This window comes from Bos grunniens, chromosome 17, assembly GCF_055505025.1.
Source record: "Bos grunniens cultivar Pamir isolate PY7600 chromosome 17, Bosgru_T2T1.0, whole genome shotgun sequence".
NCBI classification, from domain to species: domain Eukaryota; kingdom Metazoa; phylum Chordata; class Mammalia; order Artiodactyla; family Bovidae; genus Bos; species Bos grunniens.
Window position 1 is genome coordinate 50709127 of NC_141181.1, and position 27683 is coordinate 50736809.

General features: G+C 43.7%; 1 protein-coding gene across 1 annotated transcript in view; it reads right to left on the reverse strand.

The window, feature by feature from the left end:
- TMEM132B (transmembrane protein 132B) overlaps nt 1–27683 on the reverse strand; it is a 377590-nt gene that overhangs the window by 26360 nt on the left and 323547 nt on the right. Inside the window, exon 5 of the mRNA XM_086347269.1 lies at nt 9904–10047. Coding sequence (XP_086203395.1) covers nt 9904–10047 — 144 coding nt within the window. The remainder of the gene's footprint in view (nt 1–9903; nt 10048–27683) is intronic.

The window sequence follows — 27683 nt, forward strand, 5'->3', positions numbered from 1 at the left end:
GACTGAGCAACTGAGCAGGTGTGCAAACACACGTAATCCAGACCATCCAGTCCCAGGAAAACCCCATTCCATTGTTTCTGGCTAAGACAGAATTTGTATTTCCACCAACTGCTAACGAACGGCAGAGTTACTTTCCCAAAGTCCATATCGGACTAGGGATAAGTACCAACAAAGCAGGAATAAACTGCTCATGCAAGACCCCTGCATATTCAGGGGACTCTCCGAAGTTTTTTCTCATTCGTGCCCATCAAGTCTGTGCTGTACTAGTCGTTTTTGGCTGAGGAAGTCAGTTCTAGCTCTTTCTGGTTGGATTTTCTCTTTAAATAAACGTTTATGTATTTATTGGGCTGTACCAAGTCTTAATTGCTGCATGTGGGATCTTCCATCTTTATTGCGGCATGTGGCATATGGGATCTAGTTCCCTGACCAGGGATCGAACCTGGGCCCCCTGCATCGGGAGCACAAAATCTTAGCCACTGGATCATCAGGAAAGTCCATGGATTTCTTTTTATGTTCACCAGTTTCCGACATGAGGAAATTTCCCTGTATACATTTGAAATGTAGAAAAAGAGGCTACAGTTTAATCTTTGGAAGATAATCTTAACCTCACGATATGCATAAAATAAGTCAATGTGCAGATAATCTCAAAGTAGAGGGGAGAACCCTGCCCCTGAAATAAGCACCCTAACCACTCCAATGGGGCTAAGTTCCCTGTGAAATTGGGAAGCTGTCTGTAAAGCCGAAGCTGAGAGCCCAGACTCAGAGTCAAGCTGCCCAAAGTCAAACCCCAGCCCTGGCGCTTACCAACTGGGTGACCCTCATTTCTGCAACAATAATTAAATGCCCCATGCATCATTTTTCTTAGATGGGTAACTTCTAAAGTTTATTTAAATGGGTGAGGAGGGACATCTAGGGCTGTGGAGTGGGAGGTACAAACTATTGCGTATAAGACAGGCTCCAGACCTCCCTGGTGGTCCAGTGGCTAAGACTCCGCACTCCCAGTGCAGGGGCGTGGATTCAGTCCCTGGTTAGGGAACTAGATTCCACATGCCACAACTAAGAGTTTGCAATGCTGCTGCTAAAAGGTCCAGTGTACTGCAATGAAGATGGAAGCTCCCTTGTGCCCCAACTAAGACCTGGCACAGTTAAGTAAATAAATAAATTTTTTAAAAAAGATAGGCACAAGGCTGTATTGTACCACACAGAGAATATAGCCAATGTTTTGTAAATGGAAAGTAACTTTTTAAAATTGTATAAATTTAAAAAAATTTTTAAATAAATTGCATTAAATGATTTGAGTTTCTCCAGGAAACTCAATGAATTTGAATATAAAGCTGATACATTCTGCCCACCATCAAAACTCCTGGTAGGAGCTGAAATTGTAAACCAAGCTCCAAAACATCAAGGATAAATGTGCCAGGAGACAGAGGCACTATAGTCATAGTTGGTCCTACTTGATACTGATGATACAGTCACAGACCCAAGACCCCAGTGAACCCCCAGGACCTTGCCCTGAGCAGGGCCTGATGGAGAGGAGAGGTGAGAGGTGGCCAGCAGAGGAGAAGGAAGCGTGCGGGCATGTTTACTGAGGGAGGGAAGCCAGTAGGCTCGCAGACCTACCCTGGCTCATTCCAGGGTTTCTCCACATGACGCCAAAACAATTCCAGAATGTTAGTTCTTCATTAGAGATGCTAAAGACAGAAAGGAACAAAAGATCTAATTAATATTGAAATCAGAGTGATGCTGATGGAACAAAAGGTTGGGGATGCAGCAATAGCTATCCTCTGGCCAACAGGAAATATATGACAGATCTCCCATCAGAATGGAACAATGAAAGTCCAAATTACCAGCATAAAGAAGGACAAAATTAGGCAATAACATCCAAGCTGCCTGACGACTTATTCTTAGCTGCCTGGCTCCTGGTGATGGGTGAAGGGAAGGAAATTCATGCCCAGAAATAGAAGAACAGTGTTTTCTGGAGGAACGTTTGCCAAGCATCGCTGAAAGAGAGAGAAATGGGCTTAAACTACTCTAGGATTTCTCTCCATCTCCTTCTGATAAAATTAGGATCCATCTGAGGGTTTCTCTGGAAGCTTGTAGGAGCCCACGGCAGACAAGGACCCTTTCAAGGTAAGTCAGTGCAGAGACTGTTCTGAACCCACTTCATCAACATCGTGGGGTCCCCACAAGGTCCTCAATCTCACTCTCACCTGTGACGGGGCCCCATCTTTCATTAGTGAACCTGCTCCTACAGCACAGGACACACAGAGGTGAAAACGACAGACCCCGGGCATTTGCACATCTCTTTCCACTGGATGATGTGCCAACATTGAAAAGTCAAAAATCTTGCATAAAAATCTAGATTTTCAGAAACGTCTGTCTTTAAATGAGAAGAAGTAGGAAGGGACTGTTTATCTACTTTTCTGCACCATAAATTTGGACACGAAATGGACTAATATTTATGTACAACCTAGACACTTAAACTTCTCCAGCCTCAGTTTTCTGGGCTGTAAAATGGGATAATACTGGGACCTACTCTGTGGGGCTGCTAGGTACATTGCAGGCTGTAATGTGTTTAAAATCAGGGGAACAGAGTCTGGCCTAGTGTCACCATGGGCTGTGGTGGGTGTCACTGCTCCTTCTAACAGACCCTTCAGGGCAGGAAGAGAAGTAAGACATGGACCTGCCTTCAAGGGGCAAACCTGCCACCTGCACAAGGACGCACAGTGCACTGAGTCCCTAATACTCACGTCTACATGGGGGACAGAAGCACAAAGGTGAGGACTGCAGCGGTGGCGGGCGGGGGGGCGTGGATTGGAGATGCAGAACAGCAGGAAGAAGGTGGAAGCACAGAGCAGGTGCACCTGACCCAAATCCAGAAGACAACCGAGCTTTCTCCAGGTACAGGCAGTGGCGGAGGGTTGCTGGGCCCAGGAGGCAGCATGAGCACGGGAAAAGATGCACAAAACCACACAGAGGAAGGCAGAAATGAGAGAAGGGGAGAGATTAAGTCTATATGTTTCTCTGGATACACCTTCACCTGAAGTCACCACGGCTCCTTTGGTTGCACGTCAGTGTATTAATATCTCTCCCTTTGGCTTAAGATGGTTGGATTTGCATTTCTACTGTTGTTGTTGTTTAGTAGCTCAGTCACGCCCAACCCTTTGCAAACCCATGGATTGTAGCCCGCCAGGCTCCTCTGTCCATGGGATTCTCCAGGCAAGAATAACTGGAGAGGGTTGCCATTTACCCCTCCAGGGGATCTTCCCGACCCAGGGATTGAACCCGAGTCTTCTGGGTCTTCTGCATTGGGAAGCCCTGAATTTCTGTTACTTGCAACCAAAACAAAGCAAAGCTCACCAACGCAGAATTTCATCCCTGGCCTGCAGATCCCACTACCTACCACACCTGTCCAATCCTCTCCACCTGAATCGTTATGTCTCTGGCTCAGTGGCATCAATGCACACCACGTCTCTAAGGAACATGTTCAGGACACGCCCACCTTGCCACCTCATGTCTCTGTGAATCCAACCACTTAAGAAAACCAGGTCACACAGCATTTTGCAGGGGCTACATGATAACCTAAGAAATGCAGCTGCTCTCTCAAAGCTTCCTGCGTTCTCCAAAGGTGACATTGGGCTGTTTAGTGACCCCACACCAGCAGCAGAAAACTTTATGTTTTCTTTTCAACAGCACATCCGCTGCCTACCCTTGCCCTTTGCAAACCAAGTTTGGAAATAAAGACCTTCCCTGGGGCAGAGAAGGCTTTAAAATGTTAATTCCCTTTTATGAGGCCTTTAGCATCTCATTATTGCAAGTCCAGCTGATATCAGAAGGCTGGAAACTTAATTATTGCAGCCAAAAGTTGGAGGGTACTCTCTTCAAGATCAGCGTGAGTTTACATTGATTTCTCTCCAAGCGTGAATGAGTTCATCGCCTGCTGGTGACGTATGCCAGGCTTCTGTGGTTCTGGAGACCACAGCTCGCTGACAAACAATACAGCTACTGACACATGAAAACAGGAGGCCATCACTTAGTCAGGAAGATAGACGTTCAAAGATTAAATCATAATTACAACGTGGAAATTGCATTTTTCTTCCTTCCTCTAAAGACTTTTAAAGAAACTTAGCAAAGAACAGAAAATGTGTTGTTTCTGAAAGCATGTTGCTGCTGCTCAGTTGCTCAGTCATATCCGACTCTTTGCAACCCCATGGACTGTAACCTGCCAGGCTCCTCTGTCCATGGGATTTCCCAGGCAAGAATACTGGAATGGGTTGCCATTTCCTCCTCCAGAAGACCTTCCCGACCCAGGGATTGAACCCGTGTATCTTGCATCTCCTACATTGGCAGGTGGATTCTTTACCAATGCACCATCTGGGAAGTCTTTCTGGCAGCATAAAGACCCCCGGAGCTGTCTGGATCTTAATTTTCAGAATATGTCACTTTACATGGGGGTTGGAATTGTGACCCCAAAATGATACATCCATGTTCTAGCCCCCAGCACCATGAATGTGACCTTATTTGGAAACAGGGTCTTTTAAACATACTTATTTACTATTTATTTTATTTGGTGTGCCAGGTCTTAGCTGAGGCACCTGGGAGCTTTGATATTCATTGCAGCATACCAGACCTAGTTCCCCAACTGGGAAGCGAGTCTGGGGCCCCTTGTATTGGGAGCTTGGAGTATTAGCCACTGAACCACCAGGAAAGTTCCTGGAAACAGGGTTTTGGCAGATATAATTAACCTAAGGATCTTGAGATGAGATCATTCTAAATTACGATGGCCCTAAATCCAATGACAAGTGCCCTTACAGGACAATAAGGTCACACGGAGACACAAGGGCAAGACATGTGAAGACAGAGGCAGAGACTGCAAGGATACGGGTATAAGCCCAGGAACACTTGGAGCCACCAGAGGCTGGAAGAGGCCAGGAAGGACTCTGCCCCAGAGCTTCTGGAGGAAGGGAGGAGCTGACCACACTTTGATTTCAGACTTCCGGCCTCCAGAACTGTAAGACAACAAATTTATGTTGTTCAAGCCACTGAGTTTGTGGGAACCTATTATGGGAGCTACAGAAAACTAATACATGTGCCAAAGAGACTGCAGATGTAACTGAGAAAAGAACCTTGGGATGAAAGAAGTATCTGGGTCCACCGTCTCCAACCTTTTTGGCCCCAGGGTCCGACTTTGTGGGAGACAATTTTTCCATGGACCAGGAGTGGATGGGGTGGTTTCGGATGATTCAGGTGTATTACATTTATTGTGCACTGTATTTCTAATCTAATGTAGCTGCTGATCTGATAGGAGGTACCGGTTCTGGGACCCAGAGGTGGGGAGCCCTGAGCTGGGTTATCCAGGTGAGCCTAAAGGTCCTTATTAGAGACAGGCAGGAGGGTCAGAGTCAGAGAAACAGAGGTGATGATGGAACCAGTGGTCAGAGAGAGAGAGATTTGAAGATGCTACAGTGTTGACTTGGAAGAGGGGGCCATAGTCGGGAAATGCAGGCAGCCTCCAGAAGCTGGAAAAGGCAAACAGATTTTCTGCTAGAGCTTTCAGAAGCAAGGCAGCCCTGCCAAGCAACCCATTTTAGGGTCCTGACCTCCCATCCTATCAGATAATAAATTTGTTTTGTTTAAAGCTACTAAGTTCATGTTGATTTGTTACAGCACCAAGAGGAAATGGATACATAGGTCTTCCAGGTTATTAGGATGGAAATAAGTCTTTCAAATTCAGAAAAAGTCAATTATCAACTGACTTCATGATGGGAAAGCCATAGGAATGATACTTCGAATGATACTTTGCTACTAGCTCATAAAGGTGCTCCCCACGGAGTTAGCATCTGAACTGACATCACCTGTCTGAAAGCTTACCAACCCCCCAAACTCACTCACTCTGCATTATTTTTATTTATGTTGAGCCCAAGTAGTTCCCTTTTGACTTCCACTCTTGGAACCTAAAAAGCACAAATCTCCTCCGTATTCCAGAGGATGGTCCTCAAAAGACTTCAAAAGAGCTGTCACGTCCTCCTCTTCACCTCTCCCGGGGCCTTTTCTTCTCATCACAGGGCTCAACACTCATGCTCCTTCAATCATTTCTCCTGCGGTTTGATCTCAAGGATTCTCAGCCCCTCAGACACTGTTTGACAGAACACAATCCAATTTCCAGCTTTCCTCTTATGCCTAGAAAGACATGGACTTCTCTATCAGAGTGACAAATGACATCTATCATCCGTGACTTATAGAGACCAGGGGACAAGAAGTAGCTCCCTTTCCTCTGAAACCTACTATCAGAAAACCAACAGTACAAGTGTGGTGAGAAATCACAGACGTCCGTCCACCTCCAGCAGGGAGACGAGAGGAAGGGGTGGAGACTGTGGTGATTTGGGTGCAGGGACTTACACACAGGGGCGTCCATTGGTCACTTCCAGGTCAAGGGTCACAGGGAGTAGTGTGGGCCCAGGGCTATCTGACCTTGTGAATTTCATAAGAAATTGGAAATCCAGATGTCTATACAATTAGCCAATTTTTACAGGGTGGCAGAAAATTAAATAAGCACACGCACACCCCTGAATCAGATACAGCCTCCAGTCTGCCCACCTGGGACCTCTGTTCTGGGGTCACACACCCATTAATGCCAACAAAAATTATATCAACCTGTGGCAGTCTCTTCAGACAGGTGGTTCCGCAGGGAATTAGAGCTATGACCTTGTAATACCTTTTTTTTTTTTTAAGTTACTTTTTTTTTACTTTTTTTAAATTTTATTTTATTTTTAAACTTTACAATATTGTATTAGTTTTGCCAAATATCGAAATGAATCCGCCACAGGTATACATGTGTTCCCCATCCTGAACCGTCCTCCCTCCTTCCTCCTCCCTCCCCATACCATCCCTCTGGGTCGTCCCAGTGCACCAGCCCCAAGCATCCAGTATCGTGCATTGAACCTGGACTGGCGACTCATTTCAATGGAGGTTAATCTGTAAAAATGCTGAATTACCATGCTGTACACCTGAAACTTGGAGAAGGAAATGGCAACCTGCTCCAGTATTCTTGCCTGGAGAATCCCAGGGACGGGGGAGCCTGGTGGGCTGCCGTCTACGGGGTCGCACAGAGTTGGACACGACTGAAGCAACTTAGCAGCAGCAGCAGCACACCTGAAACTAATATCATATTGCAAACCAACTACACTTCCATTACAAATACAGTTGGTTCATCAGATCTCACTGTGAACAAAAGTGCCACGGTTTCTTGTACACACACACACACATACACACACAATTAATATGCATCTTCTATTTTTTTTTAACATGGAGGGAGTTGTCAGCTTACAATGTGACATTGATCCCTTCCAATCTTGCCAAGGTTCCAGCCCTTCAAAATCCTTTATGTTCTCAGATTCAGTTCCCCCAAAGTCCCAAGTCAAAGAAGCCAATTTGGACATCACCTCAATTTACATCTTTCTAAATTCATTTTTTCTCCCTTACCGAAGTCACCATCCCAACGCTCAGAATTTCCATCACATGACGATCTTTGGTGAAACCTGCACAACTCTCCCTGGGGAGTCACACAGAGTCTCCTGGACCGTGAAGAAGTGACACGGTGACCTCCACAGACCAAGGGTGTCTCTCCCCAGGGGGTTAAGGTGCATCCACATCGTTGGGTGTCCCTGGTGGTGCTGAGGCCAGAGGACAGCTCCAAGGCTGACACTGTAACCTTAGTGCTGTGACAGAATGTGTGACAAATGTGGACACGAGAGCTGTGACCAGCGCATCAAGGCCACTGAATGCATCCCCCTCCACTGCCAAAGGCCCCGGAATCTGCAACAGAGCCCGGGCTCCCCCACACAAAAAAAGTCTTACGGCAGCCCTGAGCTTCGTGACGTGCACCCTCTGGTTTGCCAAGACCAGGCCACAATTTGCTAGAAGAAAGCCCCATCTTCATGTGGCCACGAAAGTGATAGTTGAACCAAAAACTACTGCCTCCCAGAGCAATTCCTCTATCAGGGAGGACAGAGGATACTTTTAGTATATTTCTGGGAGGGGGAAATAACCAAGTATAAGGCAACAACGGGAACCACGAACTTGGCCTTGCCTATGTAGGGTAGGAGAAGGCAATGGCACCCCACTCCAGTACTCTTGCCTGGAAAATCCCATGAACAGAGGAGCCTGGTAGGCTGCAGTCCATGGGGTCGCTAAGAGTCGGACACGACTGAGCAACTTCACTTTCACTTTTCACTTTCATGCATCAGAGAAGGAAATGGCAACCCACTCCAGTATTTTTGCCTGGAGAATCCCAGGGATGGGGGAGCCTGATGGGCTGCCGTCTATGGGGTCGCACAGAGTCGGACACGACTGAAGCGACTTAGCAGCATGTAGGGTAGAGCTCTCCAGGACAGGAGAGTGAGGGTCCTGCTTTGGGGGGCTCTACACCAGGCTCTCAGGAAGGCATGTGGCTGAGGGGACTACGGAGCTGAGCCATCCGTTTGAGCCCATGGTGGCATAATCACACAGATGCCATCTCCAGGCGCCATCACTAATGTCTCCCTTCTGGAATGATGAGGAGGGGGATGGTAAATAACATGCGTTGTCAAAGGCAACCAAGGACAATGAATCAGTATTTTTCATTCTCCGCAGATGAATTTGTATGACTTGGCTCAGATCTTTCTGGATTCTGAATATAGAAGGCTTCAGATTTGTTTAATCAAACCTGCCCATGGAGTCCAAGACCTGCCAGGATTAAAGATTAATTTTTTCTTAATTTTAATTAGAACTCACATCAATTCTTCCTTATCAAAAAAGCCATCTCTGGCATAAGGCACAGCTTCCTGCAGGTCACCGTGAGAAAGAATCAAGCCCTCCCAGATCTTGTCCACCACAGGGAAACCCTTGCAGGATTTTCTGTCTACCTCAAAGTTCTTCAGATGGAGACCAAGTTTCATTCAACCTCTGAACATCAGCCAGTAGAATGGAAAGAAGGCAGAATTCAGCATTACTGTATTTTTTTTAATTAATGAAGACACAGGACCTAGGAGCTATCTTAGCAGCTTAAAGGAGACAGGATCGCTCTAAAGACGGAAGTCCTTTCTCCTGGGGTTCTGAGCTGCAAAAGGAAACTGCCAACCAGTGAGCCAAGAAAAAATTGGCAGAAACTCTGAATTCAGTGATTCAAACAGACCCCTGCAAAGAATATGGAGAAAAAAATCATGGGCTGGTTCCTGGCTGAATTTGGAGCCATAAATCCAGCTAATTGGATGGAAAATGCAGCAGAAATAATCCATGACCAGATTCTCCAAATGGTGAGCTATGTCCCACTGATACCCCCGTGAAATTGGGGGCACATGGATGGACTTTTTAAAAAGTTAATCGTCATTTATTTTCACGTATATTAAGGAAAAATTAGTACATCAAGCTAATGGGTTTTACAATGGATTTTATTGTCTTCTAATGAGACATTTAAGATATTTAATGTTGAAAAAGTAAGGCATTTAAAGACAACATGTTGAGTAAATTACATTATTTGGCACAGGAAGTTGGCAAAAATTGAGAAGATGGCAGGTAGATTGCTAAACTTCGGAAAATACTGTCCTATGAGAAAAAGAAGGAGAAAAGGGGCCCCCTCCTCCATCCCGGGGAGGGAAACAGATCCCAGGCAAGTCCCTGTCATCACTCACTCCCTCCTCAGCACCCTTCTCACTCCATCCTCAGCATCCCCATCATCCCCATCAGCACCCCCCTCACTCCCCATCAGCATCCCCATCACTACCCCCTCAGCTTCCCTATTGCTACCCATCAGCACCCTCATCCAGGTTCTGCCCTTGGGAGCCTGGGATGTTCAGAGCAGCCGTGTGACAGAACGGGAAGGAAAGGCCCAAATGCCTGGGCATCTGGAAGTAAAACCCACTGTACCTTGATGACGTCTTCATCCGCAGACCTGCATTCCACAGCCTCTGACACATCCACCACCGAACCATCCTCTTGAACCGCCACCACCTTGACGGGAACTGAAACAGCCTTTCCAGTGAGAATGGCCGTGTTCAGAACCTCCGAGTCCTGCGCGAGAGAGAAGAGAACTCGTGTCAGCCTCAGGCACGCCTGTGAGTCCCAGCAGAAGTGACCATCAAGCCACCTCCGACCTTAGTAGTTGCTCTACAGTTTAAAAAACTGTCTGTGCCCTCCAGACACCCCTCACACACAGCGCAAGCGTCCTTTTTGATACTGGCCAAATCTTTGGTAAACGATGCCATATTTTCAGAGCTTATTCACATAGTGAACACAGCCTTCATTTTAGTTTCAAATCAGGAAAGACAGCAGCACACAGAGCAGAAGAGAACTGGAAGCAGACTGTAAGCCTCCACACTCCTGAGCTGATCACCAACAGCCTCTTTCCTCAAACCACTAAGCACCCCCAGAAATTTCCCAGCCAAGCTCAGGTATCGTGAAACCAACACCATGTTAATTTCTCTCCTCCTCTGACATCACTCAAAGTTTTGTAGGTTCTGTCTTCCTAACTTGTCTCCCATCTGTCAAATTCTTTTTTTTTTTTTTTTTTCCTTTTTTAAATTGTGGCGGCACTGGGTGGTGAGGGGGCTTCTCTAGTTGTGGAGCACTCAGGCTCAGTAACTGTGGTGGACGGGAGTTTTAGTTGCCCAGCCTCACATGGGATCTTAGTTCCCCAGCCAGGATCCAACTTGTCCTCTGCATTAGCAGGCAGATTCTCAATCACTGGACCACCAGGGAAGCCCCCACCATCTGTCAATATCCTGTCAACCCCAGAATCAGTTCCTCCATGGAAGGAGAATCCCCCTACTCAGTCAACTGCCACTGGCCCCTAACTGACCTTCCTATGTCCACAGTCTTCACAGCAGTCGGAGATAATTTTTTTTTAAGTTTTAATAGAATTCAGATTATTTCTCTCCTAGATTAAAACTCTTTGAAAGCATCTTAGGGTTCTTAAGATGAAGTCCAAACTCACGGATGTGTAGGGATCTGACCCTCGTCCGCCTCCCTAGCTCCCTCTTGCCCCCTTCCTGCTGTCCGTCATCACAGTCAAGCCTCACAGAGGTCTTTTCTGTTCTTCCAAGAGTAAACCCCATTCATGCCTTCTGCCCTTACATACGCAGAGCTCTCCAACCCCAAACACACCTCACTGTTGCTTCCATCCTTCAGATCTCAGCATATATGTCCACTTCTTTGGAGAAATGGGGCTTTTCTGCCTGCTACAATGTGAGTTAGCACTGTATTATCATCTGTCGTAGCATCTAGTCTTCCTGCAACGTAATAACCACAGCTGTCATTATATATTTATTTTGTGTTTACATTTTAATCTCTGGCTACTCATTAAGTTGTGAACTCCCCAAGGGTCCCGCTCTCCTATCAATGAATGTGACTTGGAAGGTGCTGACCCACACCGTTAAATCAGGCTTCACAAATGAGCAGATGAACCAAATGTGGTCCATCAAGGTATTCTAGCCCCATGTCCACAAAGACTGCTTCAAGATCGAAACCCAAAGGAAATCAGAGACAACAGAAAGGAAAAGAAACAGATTCCTGGGAAAGATTTCTGGGTTTCTGAATCCAGCTACATCTGGGTCTGTTATCTTTGGAAATTTAGAGATACAAAATAAACTGTTTTATTTAAGCCAGTTTTAATTGGGTTTTTATCACTTACAACTGAAAGTCTTGACTAATAACACACGAGATTAGACACCATGTTGGGCTCTAGGGAAAGACAAAAGAGACAAGACAAAAATAAATATCAGTCTCTACACTGAAGAAGCTCACAGCCTTTAAAGACATTATAATAATTTTCCCAAACTGAGTTTCAAGGTAGGTGACTTTATGTTTCATAACAAATCACAACCAATCTTCAGAGCTTGTTGCTTTTATTTCAAATACATTTGCAACCACAGTTCCTTCTTTAGCTTTCTCGTGTGTGGCTGAAATGTTTGCAACCGTGTTTTCCAGTGTCCACCAAGAAACAGCCTTTCAAAAATCCCAAAGGCAGTGTCTACCTGCCTCTGGCACAATGATAAAGTAATTTGTCTTGTTAAATATTACATTTAAATCATCCCCTGGTGCCAGAGATTGCTAAAAATTCACCATCTATCAAAATGCAACTCTTTCATTCTGTTCCCATTTGTGCCAGCTCTAGGTTTTATGTCTTGAGAGCATATTTATATTCCTTTATGAAGGTAAGTTTCCATTAATGTGGCACATTAGTGTGGCATCTATAAAAATGGCAAAGTAAGGACATGTGAAAAGTCCTCTGTGAAAGAAATTTAAAAATTGGCCAAAAGAGTAAAAATCCACCTTTTCAGAACTCTGGAAATAAAACAAAGGCTTGTGCAGCCAAGAGAGCATTTATTCAAGAAAAATGGCTGAATCTTGGTAAAAACAGAATTTTGTGGCATTTTAACTTGATTTACTCCCATTCCCTACTGTCCAGCTCAGTAGTAGCTTTGAAAAATGACAACCCACTTTCACAGAAAAATACCACTATCTGAAAACCACGGAAGAGAGCAGATTAGGGACGGAGATCTTTCAAAACTTCATTCCCAAAGAATTGCCATTACCTGACTTGTCTGGTATTTCCTAGAAAATTTCATTTGCAAAGCTTTTTGTATCTGACCTGACTCTGAGTTCATTCCCTGTGAAAAGCTTTTTACTAAAGGTATTTGTTTAAAGCAATTACAGGCAATTAGTTAATTTCATAGCTAGCTGCCTGAAGCAGTGCATAACAGTTGTGACAAACAATAGATTCGTCAATAAGTTTAATAAGAAAAGATGAGGAACAGAATTTCCAGAGGGTTTCTGAAATGCTAACACATATTCTGGGGAATCTGTAAGACCATGCTTATACATAGGGCTGTGTGCATGCCCAGGAAGACCTGAGAAGGCCCTCAGCTCTTGCCCCTGGTTGATTTTGCCATTATAGAGAAGCAAGAAGTGAAAGCTAAGGCAGAGCTGTCTAATGCCTGACTGAGGATTCAATGTGTGTCCCAACACATTCAAAGAGACCCTTGTGGGGTTTCCCTGGTGATCCAGTGGTTAAGACTCTGCCTTCCAATGCAGGGGGTGTAAGATCAATTCCTGCTAGGGAATTAAGAGCCCACATGCCATGCGGTGTGACCAAAAATCACAAAACAAAAATTTTTTAAAAGAGGCCCTTGGTAAAGATGGTGATACTTTGATTCCAGATGCCTAAGGAAATCTCTGCCCAATCACTGGCTGACCACCAAGCTAACCAAACAAAGAATTCAGTGGCCACAGGCAACAAAGAATAGAAACTTTACATAATTTGTTCACAAAAGTCACTAAACAACTACTACACACAACAACTACAACAAACCTAGGGAAGGGTGGCAGCACATAGATGGACCTGGAGATTGTCATACACAGTGAGGTCAGAGAGAGAAAGACAAATACCATGTGAAGTCACATATATTCAGCATCTTGTATTATAACAACCTATAATGGAAAAAATCTGAAAATATATATGTATAGTTGAATCACTTTGCTAAACATCTGAAACGAACATAATATTGTAAATCAATCATACTTCAATAAAAAAATTTTCTTATCCATATGTTAGGTAGTTAGAATAAGAAAAAGGAGTCCAGAATGGCAGTGGCTAAAAGACAAGGAAGGGCAAAGTCTGCGAAAACAGAACAAAGGAAGGTCCGAGGACCTGAGTGAGGACCTCAGGTGGAACAAACAGCACTCCTGGTTAGTCCAGTTTACATAGGGCAGGCTCAGGGGAAGGAGAAAAAAACATAAAAAGAGGAGCCAAAAGGCCGGGGGTCTCTCTCTTCTCTCTGTGTCTTTTGGGTCGGCATGCCCTCATGCCTCAAGGATGTATTTTCCTTTATTTTCTAAATAAAACTGAGCTGCAACACGGAGCTGTAACACTGACCTGCCCAAGAGCTGTGATGCGGCCTGTCCGAGGGCTTTAACGCTGGTCCATTGCTTCAAATTTTTGTTGTGACGAGACAGAATCAAGGAAATTACACACACACTCCCCTGACACATATATACATATTGAAACAGAATTTTTGTGTAAAACTCAAGGGAAAGTTGATGGGCTTACGAAAACATCTAATGCTTTCTGAAAGCTTCTCATCTCACTTTTTTTTTTTTTTTTTAAGAATAAAACTCCATTGTTTTCAGCTATGAAAATCTAGGAGTTGTATATAACTTTTCAGCACATTATTCCGACTATATACTCTCAGACTAAAGATAAGAATAACTGTAAACACATACTGAATTCTAGTTAGGTTTGTTTTCCACAGCAGTATGGTTCAGCAGTTCCAAAACTACTTTAGTGTACTCTAGGATGGAGCAAATAATGTATCTTGGATAATGAGAGCCAGGTTTCTCATTGCTAGAGAAGTTGAGTTTAAAAATGGAAAGAAGAGTGAACTGTGTGGTCATGAGTCAGAATTAGAAACACCAGCATGAACTCCTGGGGAATGCAGGTGTAGGTACATTTATATGTGTATAAATGTAGGTATGTGTATGTATATGGTTTTTCTAGTTCCATTCACTGAGAGAACTTAGATACAGACAATGATGGCTTAACAATCAGCACACCTAGTAAAGTGATGCTTAAAATTCTCCAAGCCAGGCTTCAGCAATACGTGAACTGTGAACTTCCAGATGTTCAAGCTGGTTTTAGAAAAGGCAGAGGGAGGAACCAGAGATCAAACTGCCAACATCCGCTGGATCATCGAAAAAGCAAGAGTTTCAGAAAAACGTCTATTTCTGCTTTATTGACTATGCCAAAGCCTTTGACTGTGTGGATCACAATAACCTGTGGAAAATTCTGAAAGAGATGGGAATATCAGACCACCTGACCTGCCTCTTGAGAAATCTGTATGCGCGTCAGGAAGCAACAGTTAGAACTGGAACAACAGACTGGTTCCAAGTAGGAAAAGGAGTTCGTCAAGGCTGTATATTGTCACCCTGCTTATTTGACTTACATGCAGAGTACATCATGAGAAACGCTGGGCTGGAGGAAGCACAAGCTGGAATCAAGATTGCTGGGAGAAATATCAATAACCTCAGATATGCAGATGACACCACCCTTATGGCAGAAAGTAAAGAACTAAATAGCCTCTTGATGAAAGTGAAAGAGGAGAGTGAAAAAGTTGGCTTAAAGCTCAACATTCAGAAAACTAAGATCGTGGCATCCGGTCCCATCACTTCATGGCAAATAGATGGGGAAACAGTGGAAACAGTAGCTGACTTTATTTTTATGGGCTCCACAATCACTGCAGATGGTGATTGCAGCCATGAAATTAAAAGACACTTACTCCTTGGAAGGAAAGTTATGACCAACCTAGATAGTATATTGAAAAGCAGAGACATTACTTTGCCAACAAAGGTCCGTCTAGTCAAGGCTATGGATTTTCCAGTGGTCATGTTTGGATGTGAGAGTTGGACTATAAAGAAAGCTGAGCACAGAAGGATTGATGCTTTTGAACTGTGGTGTTGGAGAAGACTCTTGAGAGTCCCTTGGACTGCAAGGAGATCCAACTAGTCCATCCTAAAGGAGATCAGTCCTGGGTGTTGATTGGAAGGACTGATGTTGAAGCTGAAACTCCAATACTTTGGCCACCTGATGCAAAGAGCTGACTCATTGGAAAAGACCTTGATGCTGGGAAAGATTGAGGGCAGGAGGAGAAGGGGACGACAGAGGATGAGATGGTTGGATGGCATCACTGACTCGATGGACATGGGCTCGGGAGAACTCCGGGAGTGTGTGATGGACAGGGAGGCCTAGCGTGCTGCGGTTCATGGGGTCACCAAGAGTCAGACATGACTGAGCCGCTGAATTGAACTGAGACCCAGATTTTAGTTCTAAACATCATTCAAGAAAGAAAACAGCTCCTTAGAGAAATGGGTGATTCTAGGACTGAGGGTCAGAAAGTACCCAGACAATGAGCCTAAAATATATTATCCACCCAGAAGGTAATAAAGTGATAAAACAAATATCAAAGGACCCAGGGAGACAGCTTGAAAGGCCTCCAGTGTCCAACCTGGAACAATTTTATAACACTATAAATAATTGTAATTGCAAATCATAATAATATAACTTATGTGTAATATGTAATAAGCTATTGAATCCATACTGATATAAACAAACAGAGAAGAAAGAAAACATCACCCATAAGGTAAAATTCCAACTAGTACATGCAAAAAAGAATGATGAAATTAGAATATACCATCGGGCAACCACCATTTATTACTATGATTGTAGGAATCACTATTGATGCTACTGATGATTAAAAGTATGATAAGAGAGAGGATATTTGTAGAGTGTAAACGTACCTCTGCGCAAGAGACTTATTCATTTCAAAGAGAAAAACAGTAACTTTGTGTACTGAAAGTTAGATACATCACATTATCCACGTGATCAAAGATAACATCACTACTAATGAGATAAAGAGACATCATATGTCCTGAAGAGGAAGCAACATTTCCTGTTCTCCTCTCCACAAAAAAAGTGACTCTAATAATGAAGAAAGAGCAGACAAATCCAAATTATGGAGCATTCTACAAAATAGCTGGTCTGTATATTTCAAGTATATCATAGCCTGAAAAACAAAGACTGAGAAACTTCCATATTAAAGGAAAATAAGAGACAAAACAAAGGTATATGTGATCCTAGATCAGATCCCCAAACAGAAAGAAATAAGTTTATTTTACTTTAATAAGTGTTGGTGGGACAATCGATGAAATTGACTAAACATAGTATAATTGATTAAACATAGTATAATATGAATTAGCATCTAATAACAAAACAGCAGTACAGAGTAGTATCTGGTACATCATAAACATTTGATAAGTATTAATTGTTCTTACTAATCTCATTTAATCCTCAAATATCCCTATTGAAGGATTACTATTTTCATTCTCATTTTACAAACAGGGAAACGAAAGCTAGAAGTTCAGTTCAGTTCAGTTCAGTCACTCAGTCATGTCCAACTCTGTGACCCCACGGACTGCAGCACATCAGGCCTCCCTGTCCATCACCAACTCCTGGAGTCTACTCAAACTCATGTCCATTGAGTTGGTGATGCCATTCAGCCATCTCATCCTCTGTCGTCCCCTTCTCCTCCTGCCCTCAATCTTTCCGAGCATCAGGGTCTTTTCCAATGAGTCAGCTCTTCGCATCAGGTGGCCAAAGTATTGGAGTTTCAGTTTCAGCATCAGTCCTTCTAATGAATATTTAGGACTGATTTCTTTTAGGATGGACTGGTTGGATCTCCTTGCAGTCCAAAGGACTCTCAAGAGTCTTCTCCAGCACCACAGTTCAAAAGCATCAGTTCTTCAGCACTCAGCTTTCTTTATAGTCCAACTCTCACATCCATACATGACTACTGGAAAGTGTTCCTCAATTTGGCCAGAATCACTCTTCTGCTGAGCAGCTGGGGATGTGAACCAAAGCCTGCTGCCCAAGCTGCCTTCTCAGCTCTCCTCCCAGCCCCTCACCTGTGGGATGGAGCTAACAATCCATTTTTTGGCTTCACTCAAAAGCTTTAGGATATAAGATGGATTTGTAAAGGCTTTGATTTTAAAACTTATCAAAAGATGTTATACAAATGTGAAGATTACATTTTAGTAGAAACAGCCAAGTAGCCCCAAAGCCCCAAGCAATGACCATGTGTGGCTTCTGGTATGTTCCATTCCAGCCTCTCCCCCAGCTTGTAAGGTTCTGAGTCACACTCTTGCATCCTCTGGTCCCTGGCACAGGGATGCCAGTCTCTAAATAGGACTCTGACCCTATTCTGTGTTCAGACACCTCAACTGCTGATACCTAAAACGGCAAGACAGGTGTAAACTTCACTCAGAGACAAGCAAGATGTTGGCTCCAACTGAAAGGATGGTTTTCTATCCCACTGTTGTATTATAAAACTCTGAAATCAGCCCCGTTCTTCCCCTCTTGATGGCTATTTTTGGATTCTGATCATTTATTACCCAGAAAGCAGTAAGTGATTTCAAAACCCAGCTCTTTGTGAATCCCTGAATAATACAAGGATAGTTATCTCAAACGGGATAACACTCAGAGAGGGTCAATAAAATGTGTGTCTGTGAAAACACTCTCCAGGCATTTCCTGGGTGGGAGCTTTGAGGGAAGAGGCCAAAACTATTTGGAAGGAGCTTCTATCAGGCATCACCCAATGGTCAGGGCAACCTCATTACACCAGGCAACCAAGAGCATGATGTGGAAAATGCCTCTTAATGTACATGATCAGGGGCCACATACAGGGAAGATGGTTTGTGCAGTGGGTCTCATAGTCATGTTCATCGTCAGGTCTGACACAACAGGATATCAGTGGGGGGATCCCTACATCTTCGTGTAAGGAGGGAGGTTCTACAAGGAATGGGGACTGAGTCCATTAAAGCCAGGAAGAGACGAAAGTCCATGGGATGGGGAGCAGGTTTCTTTTCTTCCTGTGACTCCCTGCACTGCCTGGGGTGCTGTAAGATTGCAAATGTAGCTGAAACCTTCCAAAGATGTGAAAGTCGAAGAGAGAATACACAGCTTTGGAACAGAGCAAAACAGAGAGTAAGAAAGAGAGAGAAGACAAAGAAAACACCTAAGTTTGAAGAAAGCCAGACAGACAGGGTGCGACAGCACACGCGCAGCTTGGAGACACAGAGACAGTCTTATAGAGAATGCGAGAGGTAGGCAGGGAGACAGACAGGGCAAAGAGGCTGAGTCCCACCCTCAGGCTCGCCTGCTTCTTCTGCTTCCCCCGATTCAGCTGGGTCCTGTTTATTCACACCTCTCAGCCCCAAAACTGAATAGTAATTATATGTGTCTTCTCCAATTCATTCCTCTACTTAACTATTAGCACTTCCTTAATTATAACTGTAACGTGTAAATAGTGTTTCTTTGTTGTCTGGGGCATGGAGGCTGGGGGACCTTCTCATCCAACTTGAGCTACATTAAAATTTAACACAACTTCCATTTGCCAGAAACCCAGCAAGTAAATGACATCTATTCAATTAAAATTGAAACCAGATCTGATGGCACCAGTGAGAAAAACTGTTCCCGAAGTAAAGCTTAGTGCTAGGGCTTTCCTGGTAGTCTAGTGGTTACGACTCCATACTCCCAGTGCAGGGGGCATGGGTTCAATCCCTAATCAGGGAACTAAGATCCCACATGCTTCATGGTATGGCCAAAAACAAAAACTCCAAAAGATTCTGACACCAAGAAATTTGTGAAGACCAACCACACCTCCTCCCTTTTTAGTATAATAGAAGTCTGAATTTTAACTCGGGTAATTTGGTTCTTCGGGACTCTCAGTCACCATCTTCTCAGTCTGCGGACTTTGTGAATAAAGTCTCTATGCTTTGCCCCAACAACTCATCTCTCTACTTCTTGACCTGTCATATGGCGAGCAGTATGAGCTTGGACTTGGTAACATGTGTACCTTACATGTTTCTGCCTGTTTAATTCACAGAGCAAATCTGTGAGAAGGAACTCTCATCTCCATTTCACAGATCAAAATGCAAATGCACAAAAATAATACACTTGAATTTCTATTACTACATTTTTGACTAATAGAGTAAGCATCTCATTATACTATAGAGATTATACTACTAAACCCCAAAAAGCCTCTCAAGTCTGCACCCTTATCCACTGTGTTATTTACTTAGTAAGAATAATATCTACAGCAAGGACCCAATACATAGAACAGGGAGAGATCTATAAGGCAAAAAAAACCCCAAAAAACCTGTTTGTATATAAGTAAACTGAATCACTGTGCTGTACATCTGAACTAACAACACAAAATATATATACATTAATTAAAAATAAAAATAAGTAAACACATAAATTTTAAGATGAACCATAAAAATAGAATCACAGCAATATGAAAATCATAAAACACCCCATGTCAGTAGAATGCTGAGCACTTCACATGTCCTGTCTCACTAATACTCAGAGGGAGGGGTTTTTTTTTTACTCTTCTCTCCCCTGCACTATTCAGTTCACTTCAGGTCAGTTCAGTCACTCAGTCGTGTCCAGTTCTTTGCAACCCCATGAACTGCAGCACGCCAGGCCTCCCTGTCCATCACCATCTCCCGGAGTTCACTTAAACTCACGTCCATCGAGTCAGTGATGCCATCCAGCCATCTCATCCTCTGTCGTCCCCTTTCCCTCCTGCCCTCAATCCCTCCCAGCATCAGAGTCTTTTCCAGTGAGTCAACTCTTCACATGAGGTAGCCAAAGTACTGGAGTTTCAGCTTTAGCATCATTCCTTCCAAAGAACACCCAGGGCTGTTCTCTATTAGAATGGACTGGTTGGATCTCCTTGCAGTCCAAGGGACTCTCAAGAGTCTTCTCCAACACCACAATTCAAAAGCATCAATTCTTCGGCGCTCAGCTTTCTTCACAGTCCAACTCTCACATCCATACATGACCACTGGAAAAACCATAGCCTTGACTAGACGGACCTTTGTTGGCAAAGTAATGTCTCTGCTTTTCAATATGCTGTCTAGGTTAGTTATAACTTTTCTTCCAAGGAGTAAGCATCTTTTAATTTCATGGCTGCAGTCACCATCTGCAGTGATTTTGGAGCCCCCAAAAATAAAGTCTGACACTGTTTCTATTATTTTATTTTATAGAAAGTACCACAAATTGGAAATTTTTTAAACTCCTTTACTTGCTTATGATCAACCTCATTCATTAAAGCTTAATTCCTGGGCTTCTCTTTCCACTTATGACTTAGAATTGCTCCACCTGCTGAAACTAGAAAATCAGATAAAATACATAAAACAACTGTCAATTAGAAAGTGGGCAGAAATTTTCTTTAAAAAAAAATAAGGTGAGTCCCTTGATTATCATAGGGAGATAAATTCAAATAAAACTCTACAGTTTCATTGAGCTGAGAAAACAGAAAATAGAGTTCAGAGAGGTTGAGGCAACTAGAATTTGTGAGGCAGGCTATCAGAGAGAAGGGGCTGCTGTACAGAGAAAGAATCCTTGAGATCTGCAGAGGCGGGGGGCACCCTGGGGTCTCTGACTCACTATATCATCCTTAGGATCCATAGGGGATTGGTTCCAGCATCTCCCCTCCCCAGGACACCTAAATTTGTGGATGCTCAAGTTTCATATAAAATAGCAGAGTCTTTGCCTATCAACATCTTCTCATGGACGTTAAATCATCTCCAGATTACTTATAATACTCATTACAATGTAAGTGCTATGTAAACAGCTGCTGATGTGCAGCAAATTCAAGTTTTGCTTTCTGGAAATTTCCGGAATTTTTTTTCAAATATTTTCCATTTGAGGTTGGTTGAATCCAGGGAAACGGAACCTGCAAATATAGAAGGCTGATTGTACTCGTCTGTGCATGCAAGGCCAAGGAGAAAATTTCAGAAAGCAGTAAACTGAACAATTTCAGAACTCACATGGAGCTGAAAAGAGTCCACATCTCCACCAGCCAGACTGGAGAGCTTGCGGTATAAGAGGCACTAGACAGAATGCTCAGAAGGGTCAAGCAAGATAGCAGGGCTAAAGCACCCAGGTAAAGGCTGCTCTTGACCTTCCCTAAGAAAGCTTAAAGGCAGCCTCAAATGAATCAAATTTATCTGCAAGAAACTTAACTGGATTTCCCTGGTGGCTCAGTGGTAAAGAACCCACCTGTCAATGCAGAAGAAATGGGTTTGATCCCTAATCCAGGAAGATCCCACATGCCTTGGAGCAACTAGGCCTGTGCGCCACAACTGTTGAGCCTGTGCTCTGGAGCCCAGGAGCCACAACTACTGAGCCCATGTGTCCTAGAGCTCGTGCCCCAAAACAAGAGAGGCTATTGCAGTGAGAAACCTGTGCACCACAGCTAAAGAAACGCTCGCACAGCAACGAAGAGCCAGCACAGTAAAAAATTAATAAATAAATAGCATTTTAAAATACAGCCATGTTTCCCAAGTTATTTATTTTTTTTAAAGAAACTTAACCACATGCCAGAACAAAGTCAGCACCATTTAAAGGAACATAGCAAGACCCAGCATTCAACAAGGTAGAAGGCACCAGGTATGAAAGGGAATCAAAAGGTATCAAGTAGGACTTCCCTGGTGGGGCAGTGGGTAAGATTCCGTCCACCAATGCAGGGGACATAGGCTTGATCCCTGGCTCAGGAAGATTCCGCATGCGCATGTACCACAACTATGGAGCCTGCCCTCCAGAGCCCACAAGCTGCAACTCCTGAAGCCCTTGCACCCAGAATGTGTGCTCCCCAACAAGGGAAGCCGCAACGAGAAGCCTGCACACAGCAATGAGGAGTAGCTCCCACTCACTGCAACCAGAGAAAGCCCGTGTGCAGCAGTGAAGACCCAGTGCAGCCAAAAATCAATAAAAAAATATTTTTAAGATGTATCAGCTAACCAGGAGGAAAATCAATGAAAACAAAAGACTCAGAAATTGTGACAATGATGGAGTTATGAATATGGAGTGGGGGCATTATACACAGAAAATATTAAAGTTAAAAGACAATGGAATGACTATTGAGTGCTTACCCAAGGTAAATGAAAACTTATACCCTACATCAACATAGAAGATTTATTCATAAGAGCCAAAAGCCAGAAACAAGTCACATATCCATTAACTGGGGAATGGATAAACAGATCATGACATATATGATGGAATAACATTCGGCAACAAACCACTGATACACGTGAAAATGTGGATGAACTGCAAAACAATAAAAGAAGTCATATATACTGTATAACTCGACTAACTTAAAATTCTGGGGAAAAACAAAAGGCAAAATTATAGTGATAGAAGGTAGATCAGCAGTCACCAAAGACGTGGTAGGGAAAAAATTGGTTACAGAAAGACAAGAAGGAACGTTGGGGGCTGATGGAAATGTCCCATCTCTTCATTGCGATGGTGGTGACCTATTTACTCCTGCTGCTGCTGCTGCTGCTGCTAAGTCGCTTCAGTCATGTCCGACTCTGTGCAACCCCATAGATGGCAGCCCACCAGGCTCCCCTGTCCCTCGGATTCTCCAGGCAAGAACACTGGAGTGGGCTACCATTTCCTTCTCCAATGCATGAAAGTGAAAAGTGAAAGTGAAGTCGCCAGTCGTGTCCGACTCTTCATGACCCCATGGACTGCAGCCCACCAGGCTCCTCCATCCATGGGATTTTCCAGGCAAGAGTACTGGAGTGGGGTGCCGTTGCCTTCTCCGAGTTACTCCTAAAACCCACCAAATTATAAAGTGAGTTTTACTGAACAAACACTTTATCCCTCAAGAAACATAGCAAAAAACTAGATTTCATTTTCTGATTGCTCATTGCTGCATCCCTGGTATTTATTTTTATGCAATAAACAGTTGTTAGAAGAAAAGGGAAGGAATGAGAAAGGATTCATTTGGGTCCATTTTCCAATGGTCAGTCCACTGCTGACCCTACTGTGTGAAAGAATCAAAGTCCAAGGTCCAGGAAGTTCCCCACACTGCAGCAGCTGGTCATGTGTCACATACTGTCCTTAGGTGGATAAAACTCATACACTCTCTTAACAGCTCACACATGGGGTTACCAACTTCCCCTTTTCCCACATTTCCCCCTTCTACCCAGTGTGGCATAATGGTTCCAAGCTAGGCTGGGGAGCCAAACCCCCTGCTCCCCATCTGACCTATGTCCCTTGGGAAAGTCACTGAAACTCACTCAGACTCAGTTTTCCTATCTGTAAAAGATGGTCAATAACTGTACCTATGCCTCAGGAAGTAGCCATGAGGCTTAATTAATGTAACACATTTAAAACTCTTGGAACACTGCTTGGCCCTTGGTAGCTGCTCAGTGAAGCCTAGTTATTGGTTTTATTACTTTCATCTTTTTTTTTTTTTTTTTCATGGAGAAACTTCACTCTTCCTTCAATACCCTACCAAAGAGTTGTTTCCTATGCAAAGCCTCCCCAGGCAACAGTTCCATGTAAAAAAAAATGCTGACTCCTCAAACATGTTCCAGTAGTGCCTTATAAACGTATCCTCTTGATGCTGGAGAAGACTCCCTAGAAAAATCCTGAATATTCACTGGAAGGACTGATGCTAAAGCTGAAGCTCCAATAATTTGGCCACCTAATATGAAGAGCCAACTCATTGGAAAAGACCCTGATGCTGGGAAAGATTGAAGGCAGGAGGAGAAGAGGTTGAAAGAGGATGAGATGCTTGGATGGCATCGTTGACTCAATGGACATGAGTTTGAGCAAACTCCAGGAGATACTGAAGGACAGGGATGCCTGATGTGCTACAGTCCATGGGGCTGCAAAGAGTCAGACATGACTTAGTGACTGAATAACAACAGAGTTTTCTCCTATGCAAAGCCTCCCCAGACGACAGTTCCCTGTAAAAATTAACTGTTTCCTCAAATATGTCCCAGTTCAGTTCAGTTCAGTTGCTCAGTCGTGTCCGACTCTTTGTGACCCCATGAGTTACAGCACGCCAGGCCTCCCAATAGAGCCTTATAAATGCCTCCTCTTCATGCAGTTTCCTAGGTCACATGGCTGTCTCTTGGATGTGCTTTTGTGTGTGTTTTGAATGTGCAGAGTCTGACATCAGCCTAAAGTCATTACAGATGTTTGAACAAACTTAATAAATACCGATTTATTTAGTATTTACTGGGACTCTAGGCTACACAGGATGACTTGGGGGAAGTGTAAAGCAGAAAGTCACCTCCTTGGAAAGACAAAATCCGAATAGTTTTATCGGCACTTTAACCCTGAGTCCTCCTATCAAGAATGAAAACTCACTTTGGAAGAACTTATCTAAGAAATTTTCATGAACTCTGTCTGTAAAGAAGAGAAGCCACATGTCATCATAGGCAAACATGACCCCAAAACCCACATTTTTTTCTCAAAGCATTTTAGAATTTCTAAAGGCTGAAAGAACTCAATGAAAATTACATCCCATTCTCTGTATTTTCCACATTGAACCTGACAAGAGGAAATGTGTGATGTCAGGATAGAAGCCATTCTTTCAATCTATTTGATAAATTATTCACCATCTTTCCCTATGTAAATGTATTAAGATTAACGTGTAAAACAAGCAGCTTACTATATTAAAATTCAAAGTCACTCTGAAGTGTTGCCTCAGCATTTATGAATTAGTGCCCCAGGACTCAAATTAATGGAACTGCTGGCTGCAAACCTGTCTTTGGTTTCCTAGCTCCGTTATATCAAATCCAGCTGCCTCGTCTCTTTGCCTGAATCTTTAAGACCATACTGGGCTTGTATTTGTTTTCTAGGGCTGCCATAACAAATTACCACAAACCTGATAACTTAAAATAGCAGAAATTAATTCTCTCACAGACCTGTCAATCAGAAGTCCGAACTCAACATTTTGGCAGGGCTACACTCCCTCCAAGGCCCTAGGGCAGGACTCTTCCTTACCTCTTCCAGCTCTGGGCAGCTCTAGGCACCCCTTGGCTTGTGGTAGCATCACTCTAATCTCTGCCTCCACCTTCACATGGCCAACTGTTCTGTGTTTCTTCTCTGGATCTGTGTGCCTTAAATCTTGCTCTTTTTTTTCCCGTAAGAACATTGGTTTCTGAATTTACCAGCCAAGATAATCTCTTCTTGAGATGCTTGATTTAATTACATATGCAAAAATCCTATTTCCAAGTAAGGTGGCAATAACAGATATGGGGAGGGGTCAGAACCTGGACATATCTTTTTGGGAGATACTGTTCAATCCACTACCTGGTTTCTCTCTTGTTGCACTGTTGAGTGTAGAAAACAAGGTGACAGGCCCCAACCTTTATGTTACAAGGAAAACAGTGACAAAACTCTGGCCCTCATCTGTATTGAGAAAAGCTCAAACTTTCTCATTCTTTAACAAACAAATCCCTTACTACTTTGGGAAAACCAGGAGGGTGGGTTTTTTCCCCACTTTCATAATAAATTCAAATTGCAAAACAAGCAATTGTCTATTGCCTACACCCCCTTATCTCTAAGCAGGAATCATCATATTCGGTACACATACCCTAAAGATCAAAAAGTTTCATTTTTGCTTTCAAAGGATCAGAAAACAATGCTGGGACATTTCTAAGAGAGAGAAGCAGTATTAACTCAGCGGTCCCCAGAAACCCACTTTCCACCGTGCGGTGCAGGGGACTCAGGTTCCATCCCTGATCAGGGAACTAAGATTTCACATGCTGCAGGGCAGCCAGGCCCACGTGCCACAACCACTGAGGCCAAGCACAGCTAGAGAGCCTGGTGTGTGGCAGTTCAAGACCCCACGTGAGGCAACGAAGATCTCATGGGCCACACCTAAGATCCGATGTCACCTAATAGATAAATAAATAGAAAAAGAAGGCAAGCTGCTTTCCACACCCGTGATGTCAGTGCACACACTTCGCTGGCTGGGACACAAGGTCTAGGCGGATGGAAGTTCTGAGATGCTGTTGTCCAACACCGTGCTAAGGCTATGCATGAGCAGAAAGTGATCAAACAATGTGAATGATGAGGTGGCTGGTGGCTCTGCCTGTCTCCTCCAGAAAAGAAAAATAAGCATAGTCATGAATTTTTGTTTGTTTTGTTGTTTAGTTGTTCAAAAGGGAGCAATTTCCTTCAGACTTGCTTGCGCATATCAATTCTTCTCAATTCCTTTTGAAAGGGGTTCCCTAGACAAGCAGTTTTCAGTATTGGTTTGAGCTTATCCTATTACTAGACAAAGAAAAAAACTCCATGCCTTTACTTGACACTTCAATTAAGGAGCTGTTTTTGATATTGGGAAGGTGGGTGAAGCATGACTTAAGCAAAGAGACAGTTACTGAACCCAGTAATTTAGAACATGCAATGTTCACTGAAGCCCAGAGGTAATCTAATTCCTACATTGATATGTCATAATGGATTTTGGAAATTATTTTTGAAGTGCCACTGAAACCCCAAAGAGAGACAGAAGAGAGTGACTTATTATTCCAGGAAGAGGGATACTGGCCATGCCATAGCGCTGGTCCCCAAGTGAGCTCTGATTCTCTTCCATCCTAGGAACCTGACCACTGACTCCTCTCAGCTTCTAATCTTCCCACAGGACTGATGGACCTCTCCTTCCAGAAGTGCATCCTGGGACCCAGGTCTATAGCCAATCAGCATCTGGCATTTCTCCTGCCCCAACCATTGGTTCAAGGACTGGCACACGATCCCTGGCTGGTCCAATCATATCAGGCTTCTATAACTAGTAAACAGTAGTCTCCTGGCTGATCCAAAGCCTTTACAGACTGTGTTGTAAACTTCATTTCATGCCTCTGAATTGAGACTGACTTCCTTGTGTTGTGTGTAAGAAGGTGGCAGGAAATGAAGTTCTTTTCAGTGGCTTCTCACAAATGGAGCCAACCACATGCTCCCCTCTCTTATTTGCAGGTAGACTCTGAAACAATTTAGTCAGTACTGGTCTAAATACAGTTACTGCCTAATTAAGAAAGGGATCCTCACTTAGGACATCAGTCTCAATTAGAGATCAAACCAGCACTCTCATGCATAACAGAGCCCTGGGGCTACCGCATGGTGGGCTCTAATCAATGTTTCCTCCTAGTTACACTTGACATTTCCCTCCCCTGAAAGTAATTGTGACTTCACTTCCATAGCACCCACGGCATTCACACCACCTTTACGTCAAGAGATTCACAGCTTCCCTGGGAGGTAAGCAGGGAAGTTAGGACCATTTCCATCATACAGA